Here is a 12,763-nt window from a genome sequence, read left to right as displayed (position 1 = left end):
CGTTTCTAGTATACTATGGTGGACTGATGATGTAAATTAAACGAGGTGACAACTTTCTTTAGAATGATAACGATCATGAACTATGACACCATGCGTAGTATGTCCTCCATTTGAACAAGAAGTTATTGATGTTGTACTAGCGAACTGCATGGCTCTACGACTGTTTACAATGGGAAGATCTTGGAATGACATAGTCAATATTCGTTAAAAGGATATAGTACAGACTCCCCTGACTTTTATGCCAACAAGGTAGAGTGGAGATGATAACCAACAGAGTGAGTAGAGACAACAAGAGGTATAGGATATAGTAGGAGGGTTGAGAAGTCAGGAGAAGTAAGACAAGAGACATGTAACACATTAAAGACATAAGGAAAATAATACAGAAATAGAGATCTCAAAACATATCATGGATGAATGCCCATTGTATGCAAAGACACGCTTGAAAGAAAACCTCTAAAAAACACCGATATGGGTACAATAAGACGACGGGGTAGGTTAAGCAGTTTAGAACATGCCACCACCCATGCCGCCCATACCGCCCATACCACCCATGCCACCACCAGGGGCAGCAGGGGCCTTCTCCTCGGGAGCCTCAACGATGGCAACCTCGGTGGTACCGAGCAGGGAGGAGACACCGGAAGCGTCAACGAGAGCGGTGCGGACGACCTTGAGAGGGTCGACGATACCGGCGGCGATCATGTCGACGTATTCGCCCTTAGAGCTGTCGAAACCACGGTTGAAGTCCTTGGAGAACTCATCGGTCAACTTGCCGACAATGACGCTGCCCTCAAGACCGGCGTTCTCGACAATGGTGCGAGCAGGGCGGGTGATGGCGCTCTTGACAATGCTGACACCGAGCTGCTGGTCAAAGTTGGCGGGCTTGACGTTCTCAAGACCGTTGGCGGAGGCCTTGAGGAGAGCGGTACCACCACCGGGGAGGATACCCTCCTCAACGGCAGCACGGGTGGCGTTGAGAGCATCAACAACACGGTCCTTCTTCTCACCGACCTCGACCTCGGAAGCACCACCGACCTTAATGACGGCAACACCGCCGGACAGCTTGGCGAGACGCTCCTGGAGCTTCTCCTTCTCGTACTCGGAAGTGGTGGGGTCAGCCATGACGCCACGGATCTGCTCGCAGCGCTGAGCGATGGAGTCCTTGCTGCCCTCACCGTTCAGGATGATGGTGTCCTCCTTAGTGATGGTGATGGCACCGGTGGAACCGAGCATGTCGGGAGTAAGCTTCTCAAGCTTGATGTCGAGCTCGTCAGAGAAGACGGTACCGTTGGTGAGGACACCAAGATCACCGAGGATGCTCTTGCGGTTGTCACCGAAGCCGGGAGCCTTGACGGCAGCAACCTGGAGCTGGCCACGGAGCTTGTTCAGAATGCAGACGGCGAGAGCCTCACCCTCAATGTCCTCGGCGATGATAACCAGAGGGCGGCGGAGAGTGGTGGAAGCCTCAAGGGCAGGGATAATGTCCTGGACAGCGGAGATCTTCTTCTCGGAGAGGAGGATCAAAGGCTTCTCGAACTCGACCTTCTGGGACTTGGCGTCGGTGATGAAGTAGGGGGAGGTGTAACCGCGGTCGAATCGCATACCCTCAGTAACCTCAAGCTCGTCCTCAAGGGTCTTGCCCTCCTTAACGGTGATGACACCCTCCTTACCAACACGCTCCATGGCGGTAGAGATAAGCTTGCCGACGTGGGTATCGCCGTTAGCGGAGATGGTAGCGACCTGGGCGATCTCCTCTCCGGTAGTGATATCACGCTTGTTTTGCTGGAGGTAGTCGACAGCAGCCTCAACAGCGGCCTGGATACCGCGGCGCAGGTCCATGGGGTTGCAGCCCGCAGCAACGTTCTTGACGGTCTCGGAGAAGATAGCACGGGCGAGGACAGTAGCGGTGGTGGTACCGTCACCGGCAAGTTCGTTGGTCTTGGAAGCGACATCCTGGAGGAGACGGGCACCGAGGTTCTCGAACTTATCCTGGAGCTGAACGGCCTTGGCGACAGTCACACCATCTACGCAAGTCAGAACCTTTATTCGAGGCGTGGCAGTCGATTTTGTGAAGGGATGAAGATGAGATTGATGACTAAAGCGCGAACGTACCCTTGGTGATCTTGGGGGAGCCGTAGGGAGACTCAATCAGGACATTGCGACCCTTAGGACCTAGAGTAGATGTGACAGCCTTGGCGAGTGTGTCGACACCCTTGAGGAGCTGAGCGCGAGCTTCGACACCGAACTTGAGCTCCTACTCATTCGTTAGCAACGTTGCTGAAGCCGGTCCGGGACCTGCGGAAGGCCAATCGAGAGCTTGCAGAGCATCGACTGCGGCCGCAATTAAGATCAAGCTTGGCTTACCTTGTGAGCAAACCGTTGCTGCTGGAGGTTCAGGCCAGTGGGCTTGGAGAAAGAGGCGCGCTTAGAAGCAGCAGAGAGGACCGAGGTCCGGGAAGAGAGAGCTCGCTGCATGTTGACTAGGGAGAAAGGGAGAATAGACAATGAAAACAATGCAAAATCGAAGACCAAGGTATACAAAGAATCTGTCCGATCAAGACTCCCGGAGCAGAACGGATGCAGAGAAGAAGGAGGATGGAGAAACAAGAGGACAGGAGGATAAGAAGGTGAGAGATGAAGCCAAAGTCTCGAAAATTTTCCAGGCCTTTCTCGATCTCCGGATTTCTTGGCGGCAGAAGCTCCTAGAAGGTCACGTGGGCTCTCCATACTGGCATATCCGAGGGAAATCTTCGGGTTGTCGGAACGATCTATCAGCCGCCTCCATCTACTTCTCTTACGTAGTACATTCATGGGTCGGAGGTTTTAATAATAATTGCTCTTTGGATCAAAGGTAACTGCATCCTTTTCATAGGATCTTTAAATGAGCACATGCACCTGAGCTTTTGGCTATATTTCCGCCCCAGGCATATGTATCCCTTGACGGGCAACGTGCGATGAATGTGCTCCCGAAAACAAAGCAGACGAAACCAAGCATGTCAACCTTAAATCTCGTCAAAATGCCGCGCTCCTACTACGCTGACCCTAATATTCAGCTGTCCATTAACCACATCGGATCATCTTGCGTGCTAGGATAGTCCCCAAGCGTGTCTTGGAATCCTTGATCCTGACCGTACTGAACGCCCTGATGCGGCGTAAGGATGTCATGGTCCGGGAATGCGTTCAAGATTTCCCAACCATTTAAGAAGGCGTCCCAATTCCTGCCTGGGAATAAATCCATGTCTTTATTGCCAGTGTGGATATATTCCCCCTCCTCTTGCATCCGAGGTGGAAACGTGGCATTGGCATCGGATCCCAACTGTATTAAAGGGGCATGATTGCCATTGTCTGTGGTGGCAGCGAAGTCATGGCTGTAATCGGACGGGGTGGGAAAGAGCGCTGTGCTTGCAATAGAGCCATCTTGAAACCCGCCGTCCGATTCAAATGGCTCATGCTTCTCAAAAGACTCTTCCATTCGAACTGACCTTTTCTCAGTGTCTGGCTTTTCCTCCATAGGCTCCTTCTTCAGCTGTCCCTCTAAATACAGCTCGGGCGCTAAAGTTGGCTTTTGGGGCGTGGATGCCCTGGACACGATGCCTTTTGCTAGTCCGATAAGAAAAGGCTTCGGACATTTGTAGGTAACGATCTTGCTTGGTGGATGCGGAGTTGGTGATTGCGGCCTTTCCGTATGTCTGTCGTTAGGCAACTCAAGAAACGATGCTCCAGCTGCCACTATCTCCGAGTCGTCATCGTCAGAAAACTCTCCACACTCGGTATACGGGTCCTCTCGGTATTGAGCTCGAGTTCTTTTCCGCTTCTCTCCAGCCTTGCGTTGTGCTGAGGCCCTGTGCTCCAGCCATTCCTCGTCTGAGCTGTAAGAGGCCTCGTCCAGTCGAGTACTCTTCTTATAGCTTGTTGCAGTCGTTGTCCTTGCGGTCTTTGCATAACTGCCGCATGAGCCTCTTCTCAACGCTGGGGGAACCTCTTTATTTGCTTCAATTCGGCGAGCTCGAATTTTCGCCAAATGCTGGACAATGGCGCCTTCTGAGATGTTGTGGCCGATTGATTTTGCGACTTCGCCCCATGGGATCTTGATCGAATTCATGTTGCATACTGACTGTATGGTCAGAAGAAGAAGCTCGTCCAGGTTTTCTATGATAATGAGATAAAGGTTAGCAAAAGTGCCTTGGAAGCGAGCTGAACAGGTATTTTGAGAGAGCTTGTACCATCCCAGCGCACAATTGTGCGCTTCTTTGGCCTGGCCTGACTTTGCTTGCCCATTTGGTAGATGTAATCGCGAAGCACTGGAGTATGTGAGATCTTCCGGGAGGAAAGGCACAAGGCAGATCGAAGTGAGAGTTATAGCGTGTATGAATCAAGGGCGATTCTAGTTTCAAAGTCTTTGAAAGTAAGGCTGCTGGAATAGAGGCTGAGTGAAAGTGAGTAATGATGGGTACGTAGGTACGAAAGTGAGGCACCGATATTATGAAACAGGAGCTGAAGGAAAGTAAATGAACTGAGGCTAGACAAGTCGAGGAAGGAAGAGATGGAAAGAGGGAGAAGGATATGGAGAAATGATGGAGGTAGAGTGGGAGACGAGTATGTATGAATAGACGGATGGACGTGAAGGCAAACAAGGCAAAAGGTGTCAACAAAGCAAAAGGTGTCGACCTTGCTGGGTCATCTGCGTTTTAATTTTCTAGAATAAGCTGTCTTCTAAGATTGAAATAGACTCAAATGGACATGTCTGCACTAGCAAGAAGATAGTCGTCTTTACGGGCCAGAGCTCCAGCAGACTTCGGGCGACTGTAGAGTAAGCTCCGCAAAAAGTGTAGTAACAGTGAGATATCTCAAGATAAAGACGCTACAATATCTTGATCAGAAGTTACGTGCAAATTCTACGTCTTTTATGCAAATTTCTCTGGATGTTTCGAGTTGAGATTGGTCTTAGCACAAGACGACCTCACCCTGCGGCCTTTGACAGAGAGTTTATACGCCTGGAGTACTAGCTAGTACTTACTTCTGTATATATCAGAGCTCAAAACGGTGCTGTGTGGGATATTTTGCCGTATATTCATCGGGCGCGGTCGTCTAGTATATCCTAGAAATGCAATTGGTGGCTGCTGCTGAATGATCACGTGCATCACATGACCACGATCCCGATCCTCCGAACTCGACTCGGAAAGCATCACATCCCGATTGTTCCCTTGCACATTGAAACCTCCATCCTCCTCACACAGTCAAGATGGTCTTCGCGTGGAAATCCGCTGGTCTGACGTAGGCCGCCCCATGATATTCGTCCGCACTCTTCATTTGTGCGACGCCGCTGACATTGCCTGAACTTTTCTAGCTACAACCGCTACCTGGCCGTCGCTGCTCGCGCGGTCCGCCGCTCCCTCCAGGACGGCCCTCGTCTTGCTGCCGAGCGCCGCGGCAACATGGACCTGCGTTTCGCTAAGTGGGAGGTCCGTATACCCTTTCTACGCCCGCCGATCGGAATTCCAGGAGACAGTGACTAACCGGGCTTCGGAAACAGAACGGCAAGCAGGGTGAGGTCAAGAACCTTGCCGAAGCCAACGACCAGGCTCTCGCTGCCCAGGCCGAGAAGAAATAAGCGTTTTCCCTTGACCCTCGACTTCGCGGCGAATAGTTGTACTTTAGGACGTTGGAGCATACCTACGGGGAGGTCAGAGCCGGATGCAGGGGAGGACAGAATCTTTGTAACGATATGGCCTGTCGATAAGATATCAATAGAAGGGATGTTTCCCTCTTGTCCGCAATTCCGGGAATATAGTCACCTCTCCGATTTTATCTCGAAGCTTGTGGCACATAAATGTAGACACTTTGTATGCCACTGTCCGCTTCCAGGTTCTCGCTGGTCGGCAGGTTTTCGCAGGCCGCCCGAACACTCCACTCCCCGCCATCCCCTCACCCAACCTTTCCTCCTCACCATCTCTTAAAGCGACGCCGCATCTCGTTGTTTTGGTAGATCAAGCAGCTGGCTGCGGATGATCACATTTTCCTTATGCTACCAAACACCCAGGCCCGAGCTCCAACGACGCGAATCGTTTCGCAGTCTGTTGTCCCACGCGACATCACTGAGGAGTTTACGCAAGCTGCATCGAGTAAGAACTGCCTCCAGAGCTGTTTGTTTCTATTCCAAATTATATCTGTATAGAACTCGACTTACTTATTTTTTCCCCCAGAATTGAAAACCGGACAACTCGTCAAAGATGAATACTTTACGCTTTTCGAGGCCGTGGGCGCGCTGGAGGTAGGCCGCAATCATCTAGCTCTTGCGCATTGCGGCGAAATAGAGATGATAATTGATCTAATGGATACGTCGCATAAACAGATCATGGACCCCAAAATGGACAGCGGATACCTCGGTCCCGAAGAGAAAGGAAAGGGCTTAGAGGATGACTACGACGTCTTGCGCGATTTAGTCCCGGAGGAAGTTGTATGGATCATGGACGAGCTGCTTTGCCATGAGGTGCGTTGGCAATTGAGATGACCGCACGCTTTTAAATGTGCTAACTGGAACTGTGAACGGCAGATGGCGTGGCATAGGGGCCATCCTCTCTCGCAGACCCTCTTCACCTCGATCTACCTCGATAAGCTTCTATGGCCTATACCGCGAACATTTGACGACACCCATTTCGGATGTGGCAGCCTTGCTACGGAGAAACAAATTCCGGACCTTGTACATATAGTACTGCGCGCATATTGCCTTGCGCTGATCAAGTGCTGTGACTTTGTCCATGCGCGGGTGACCTCGGAGTTTTACTACGAGGTTAGTTCAGTCCAGATTGAGCGAATGTTACTGACTTTCTTTGAACTCGCACAGGAAGAGGATTTCAGCACGCAGCTCTACAACCGTACATTACTATCACATTTTGAATACGAACATTTCTCCGATGTCTTGAATCGGGCGATTTCTTGGATCGACGAGCAAGACACGATAGACGCAGCCGTGAGAAGCGCTATAAAGTCTCGATTACAATTTCGTCAAGAGTTTCTTTCGGGTCTGCAGCAGGATATCAATATCTTGGAGACAAGGTCCGTGGACAAGCTGGAGTCCTGTCTGTCAATAATACCTGCCCTGAGAGAGTCGAGCAATACGAGTCGGCCTGTCCCTGAATCTTTCAGCTGGAAAATACAAAGAAGATTGGCGAGTACAGTGCCTCCGCGGCCAGTGGTCAAGATCAGCTTTGAGGATGCGCTGGCGCATCTCAAACGGTTGTGCCAGGACGGAATCCACCTCAACCAAGTCTTGGATTACGGAGGGCCATACAATCTAAAAGTAAGCCTTAATGTATTCTTACCCCCAATACTGCCATTGCTGATTGTTTAGGTGGCCGTTTGGACTCTGCTCTCTCGAAAACCTCAGCCATCAGTGTATATTCGATCCCTTATTCAAACCATCATCATGAACAGATCAACCGTTCTTGGAGCTCTCCCAGTCAAACAGTTCATCTACGACGAGCTGGCTGCACTTGTTCTTCCCTCTAGTATACTGCTAGAAGCAAACTTGGATGAAACCGAAGTGCCTTCAGACCCTCGTTTCCAGATCGCCCAATTGATGGACGGCTTCGTCAGGCGTTTTTCCCAGGTACGTACCACCACTCCTCTTCTTGTAATAATGGCATATTTATATATTAACGGCAAAAACAGCCGTTTGTGGATACATTTCGAAGTGCTTGTTTGAACCGCTGCCGTATCCGCCGCACTGTCTGTCATACCCTTGCAGATTGGGATAATCTGCAAATGGAGGTACGTACCCAACAATGGCAGGTATGAACACGACTTACTGTCTATAGGCCGAGGATCTCGACGAACAACTTCGAACCCTGAGTGAAGAGCCTCCACTAGAGCTTCCAAACGGAGACACTACATACTCTTACCCTCTTAGTAGCTGGGCCTACCACCAGAAGCTGATTCAATTCCGGCTCATTCTCCAACTTGGGTTTGAACTAACCATATACGCCCCAGAGGAGCTACCCGGAATGTACTGGTACTTATCGCACATCTGCTCAACACACCTCGGACATATTGATCGAATTCGAACGTTCATCCTCGCGGCAGTACAGCGGGACCGACGTTCCCTGGCTAAGCATGCCACTCTTAGAAAGTCATTCCTCCTCTTTGATCGACTCACAACACATATCGTCGCCATTGACGCCTTTGCAATATCTCTACACGCCCTCTACGTCCTCCTATCTCGCCATAAAGTCCTACCGAGGGCCTTCGCGCCTAATGCGTACTCGAACGATCAATTCCGGTACGAGCTTCGCATGAAGCCCTTCCTCCAAATCACGCTACCCGAACTAGTACCATACGAAGAATACAACCGAGAAGCTACATTGCAAGGTGATAGCGACGAAGTTGTCCTGGAGCGTGCAACGAAGGCCATCGGGGAAGCCCGAAAGGCCTGGGAAGCGACCCTCGCCAACGGACCGTTCGATGATTTCAATGGTGAAAAGCCTAATGCGCCAGCCATAGAAGAAGACTGGAAACGCGACGTGAAGGATACGATGCGCGCCTGCATCGGTGCCAGTATTGCCATCGAGACCGTGAAGAAGGCACTTGTCAATGCCTCTGGTGCCGCGGAGCCGCTTAATCTTCGAGTCAACATTCCTGAGGCGGGCTCCAAGTCTCGCTGGCATGACTGGTGGGCCGTCCCGCAGGTTTCACAGGCGCAGACTCAGAGTACAAAGGCATGAGCATGAACATTCCCTTGAAGTACTGGATAGACATTTGATTCGCGCGGATATGTTTTCCTGCCCTATTTTTGAGCAGTGAGCCGTCACAACGTAATAGAGGACGGGGATGCTTGGGGTACTATTTGAATTTTGTTTCATTAGATGATAACGACGATTATGTGCACTAGACGAGACTTTAGAACCTGCAATGGATGGGTATGTTTTTTGGGCAGTCGAGAGTTGACAGGTACACTGGGCCCGACGGGGCTCGAGCCGAGTCTTTGGAATCGGACGGACGAACCACACTCGCAACCTCTCCACTTTCCACGATGACTTCACCACCTCTGCGACAACCGGCATCCCAGGGCAGACCCAGTCGGCTTCTTCCATCTCGAGTATTATCGTGAGATCTTTGTCAATAATTGACCTCTCCCTCCACCAATATCCGCGGACACTACATCTTGGGGGAGCGGCAGTCTTGGCAATCGCTTCTGAGCACAGACGCTCCTGGAATTCCGCAAGCACGGCAACAACGCAGCTTCTCTTGCATTCTCTCGCTGGGTATTGGTAAAAGGCAGATCAAGCTAAAAGTACCGCCTGTCTTCCCCGTTATCAACGGACTGCATTTTCCCGCTGATACTTGTCTCTTGCAAGGCTCTGCAGCGCCCCGTATCTATTCATGGCATTTTTAGCGAATTGAATCTGATCAATCCCGTCATTCCCCTCCCGCGACCGCGACCCAGCTGGCTGCTTCTTTTCCTCGATTCGATTTCGCGACGATCACGATCCTCCGCTTACCTACCGTATCGCTATCGCAGCATCGCTAGACCGAGACAGTCTCTGGAGTCGCGCCTGTTCTTAATACATGCTTTTAGAGTTTATTGTTGCACCGCGTGCCTGCGCTCTAGATCTAATGTCTGTGACACGCTTCTTGCTTTGTTAGACGGTTCGCTTCTCTCTTCCCTTCTCCCTCTCACTGCACCACTCGCCTTCGCTTCGCTCTCCCGTCCAGGCGTACTGGGAGAAGCCAGCGATTGCGATGCCAGTCTACCCTATTCGGCGCCGACCACGCGAGTGCAAAACGTGCCATCAGTGCCGTGCGAGCAAGGTCCGTTGTGATCGGAATGTACCATGCAGTAATTGTGTGAAACGCGGTTTCAACTGCACCTACGGCCGTCCGCCGCCTGCCTTGATCCCCCCTCGGCCATCCATAGCTTCGGAAAGCTTTGCTGTCCCAGAAACTCTAGGCATTGCACCCCAGGTTCACCTTCCGCCACCATATCCTACGAATGATGAAGATGTGCCCTACGCTGTCGATCCCGGGTTGGATGACCCGTCGTCCGATGCGGTCTCGATATCTCCGGTCGAGTGGGAGGAACTCAATAACAAGATGCAGGAGATGGCGCAGGCGATAGCGAGCATGAAGTCAATCGTCCAGGCACATTCCCAGCCATCGCGACCGCGCAGACCAACCAATCCCCTTTCGGATGTTTCTGGCGGAGGTTTAAGAAGATCATCGACGGAGCAGAGCAACATATATGGATCCACCACATTGAAAACAGGGTCGGTTCATATAGGGAATCGGTCTGCGTTGCATGATATTTTGGACCAGACGAAGGTGTCTGCAGACACAGCGGAGGCGCTTCCGAAGGACGATCTGCTTGCAGAGCTAGCCCTAGAAAACGATAACAGCACGTACCCTTTCCTCGATCTTTGGTCGTCGTCGTCGGATCCGCTGCATTTCAATATTGAAGGTGTATGTGAAGTGCTTCCCGATGACAATCAGTGTATGAAGTGAGTTGCAGCCCACCAGTTGTTCCGGGCCTGCATGAAGTCTAACTCCCCCAGATTTCTCGATTATTATAGGAATATTGCGGCTGTGCTGTATCCTGTACTTCCGGATGTTGATCAGTTCGAGAGCAACCTAAGACGGTTACTGGAGGGCCGGCGACGGGTGGGTGTGGTTCATAAGCCAGATATGCCGTATGGAATGAGTATACCTTTTCTTAGCCTCTGTTTTGCGGTCTTCGCATCCGGGTGTCAGCTATGTGACCTGCCGGGAATCCACCGAGAGATGACTTCCTGGGTTTATGGTAAGCTGCCTCTTGCAGGAGTGCTGCAATGTTCGGTTGGTGGCTAACGGCTCCAAGTTTCATGCTCGTACCAATGCCTGCGCGTGATGAATTATGTATCGAAGCCCACCGTGGAGGTGATCCAGATCCTGTTAATCATTAGCCACGTACTATCCTATAACATGAACGCCGGCGCTTCGTATACATTGCTTGGTGAGTGAGCGCCTGCAACTGTTGTCACCACAAAAGCTGACACCTTCACGATAGGGATGACGGAACGTATGTGCATGGTTCTCGGACTCCACGCCGAGGCGCCTGGATATACACCAGCGCTGCAAGAAGCGCGCAGACGCGTGTGGTACGTACCTCATTGCCTTGTCAAAAACGAATACCTATTGATGATAGTCTTTTGTTCGAGTAGGTGGGCCATGGCGTTTCAAAATAGTCACTTCTCCTTGGCGTACGACCGGCCTTCGATCACGATGATCAGTCAACCAGAAATCCCCTATGACCCGAAATCAATGCCCGGGCATCGATCCTATTTCGAAACACTATCTCGCATCCTTGGAGTCGTGCTTGAGACGCTTCGTATCCTGATGATGGAGAGACACTCCCACCTACAGCCGAAAGAAATTGGTGTGTACATCCACCGAATACGCAATGTCCTTGGCGAGGCCAAGGTGCACCTGCGGGACCGCGAGCGTTGCCTCAATATGGCGGAGTCTATCGAATGGGCGGAATTGAGGCTGCATTCTTCGTACTATATCTCCCTATTGTGCCGCTCTTCTTTAGACCCGGACGTGACAATGACTGCTGAGGACCGAGAGAAGATACGACATGACTGCTTGACGAATCTAATTGGAACGGTTGAAGCATTTATCGACTTGCACACGATCAATCCTTTTGCTTCGCGCACGTGGATCAGCGCTCAGCGGACGATCGCGTCGGCCTTCCTTTTCATCGCTAACACGAACGACCAGGTTTGGCCGCAGAGCCGAGACTTGCTTCTGCGACTTGAGAAAGTTCTCGAGGACCATGTTTATTCCGATGGGACTGTTAATCCGACCACGCGAACAGACACGGCCAAACACCTTTCATCGTCGCTGGAAGCACTCCGAGCCGTAAACTCCGGGTTCGGCAAGGGGAAGAGTCAAGCAAAGAAACAGGAAGCGCCCGTGAAGGGGGAGCCTGCGCCAGAGGCAAACATTCCCCCCACGACGCAGCTCCTGTCGTCGGCAGAATTCGCCAGCCTCGCGGCTTCAATGCCACCGTACCAAGAGGCATACAGCGGCACACTGGAAGAAGGCTACCTGGGCGACATTCTCAACGGGGTGTCCGGCGTAATGTTGTTTCCCAATATGAATCTAGGAAATCCATGATTGACATGCAATTATCTCGTCGTTAGCGTCAATACATGACGTAAATTGTGCTGGGACTGTCGCGACAAAGGGATGACCTGGAAGAAATGAAGGAGGGGTTCTTTATAGAATTCCGGGCGTTGGAGCGCCCCGTCCCGTCGGCGTTTGTTGGCCAGCCACTTGGGTTTTCTTGCCTGACTCCGAGCCCGAGCATCACCCGCTTCGGCCGAGGCGCACACGTATTGCCTGATTCAGCTCGAGGTGGCTTCGACCTTCTCCGCTGTAACTCCGAGCCCTTCCCTTGCATTCATTCTCAACTCCCGCGTATTCCGTATATCCTAGCTCTTGGACCTCCGGATATATTCTGATTGTCCAATTGTTGTCTTCAGATCTAGCTGTTCAGTTGGAGGTTGCATCATGGCTGATTGTGTTTTGGCTTCTGTGGAGGATAACTTGCTATGGATGGAGTACGTAGGTGGCTGCCTGCCTTTAAGACATGGAACAGCATGGCTAGTATCTTGCTTATGCTTATGAGTATGGGGGTCTGGCATCGGTTGCAAGGGCCCTGTCAGCTTTTTTTGGGTTTCTCTTCTTCGGGTTTCTCTTCTTCGCCTTGGAGTGCATCGCTAGCATTGAT

General features: G+C 51.4%; 5 protein-coding genes across 5 annotated transcripts; 3 read left to right on the top strand and 2 right to left on the bottom strand.

Moving 5' to 3' along the window:
* Window positions 1–504: 504 nt before the first annotated feature.
* hsp60 (chaperone ATPase HSP60) lies at window positions 505–2,472 on the bottom strand (the record flags this gene model as incomplete). Its single annotated transcript, XM_026744366.1, has 3 exons — window positions 505–2,021; window positions 2,110–2,251; window positions 2,362–2,472. The coding sequence occupies 3 exons, from the start codon at window positions 2,470–2,472 to the stop codon at window positions 505–507; spliced, it is 1,770 nt and encodes a 589-aa protein (XP_026607529.1).
* Window positions 2,473–3,046: 574 nt separating this feature from the next.
* On the bottom strand, window positions 3,047–4,099 carry DSM5745_02349 (uncharacterized protein; the record flags this gene model as incomplete). The annotated part of the gene is made up of 1 exon (XM_026744365.1): window positions 3,047–4,099. The coding sequence occupies one exon, from the start codon at window positions 4,097–4,099 to the stop codon at window positions 3,047–3,049; it is 1,053 nt and encodes a 350-aa protein (XP_026607528.1).
* Window positions 4,100–5,239: 1,140 nt separating this feature from the next.
* On the top strand, window positions 5,240–5,608 carry DSM5745_02348 (ATP synthase subunit epsilon family protein; the record flags this gene model as incomplete). Its single annotated transcript, XM_026744364.1, has 3 exons — window positions 5,240–5,271; window positions 5,345–5,459; window positions 5,531–5,608. The coding sequence occupies 3 exons, from the start codon at window positions 5,240–5,242 to the stop codon at window positions 5,606–5,608; spliced, it is 225 nt and encodes a 74-aa protein (XP_026607527.1).
* A 411-nt stretch (window positions 5,609–6,019) lies between these two features.
* DSM5745_02347 (N-alpha-acetyltransferase 35, NatC auxiliary subunit) lies at window positions 6,020–8,717 on the top strand (the record flags this gene model as incomplete). The annotated part of the gene is made up of 6 exons (XM_026744363.1): window positions 6,020–6,119; window positions 6,201–6,487; window positions 6,551–7,297; window positions 7,349–7,606; window positions 7,669–7,767; window positions 7,815–8,717. The coding sequence occupies 6 exons, from the start codon at window positions 6,020–6,022 to the stop codon at window positions 8,715–8,717; spliced, it is 2,394 nt and encodes a 797-aa protein (XP_026607526.1).
* Window positions 8,718–9,735: 1,018 nt separating this feature from the next.
* On the top strand, window positions 9,736–12,147 carry DSM5745_02346 (putative Zn(II)2Cys6 transcription factor; the record flags this gene model as incomplete). The annotated part of the gene is made up of 5 exons (XM_026744362.1): window positions 9,736–10,490; window positions 10,545–10,789; window positions 10,847–10,981; window positions 11,036–11,126; window positions 11,190–12,147. The coding sequence occupies 5 exons, from the start codon at window positions 9,736–9,738 to the stop codon at window positions 12,145–12,147; spliced, it is 2,184 nt and encodes a 727-aa protein (XP_026607525.1).
* Window positions 12,148–12,763: the final 616 nt, after the last annotated feature.

The sequence above is a fragment of the Aspergillus mulundensis genome, assembly GCF_003369625.1.
Source record: "Aspergillus mulundensis strain DSM 5745 chromosome Unknown scaffold_1, whole genome shotgun sequence".
Taxonomy (NCBI): domain Eukaryota; kingdom Fungi; phylum Ascomycota; class Eurotiomycetes; order Eurotiales; family Aspergillaceae; genus Aspergillus; species Aspergillus mulundensis.
Note: the sequence above shows the minus strand (reverse complement) of the source record. Positions and strands in the feature narration are given on the sequence as shown.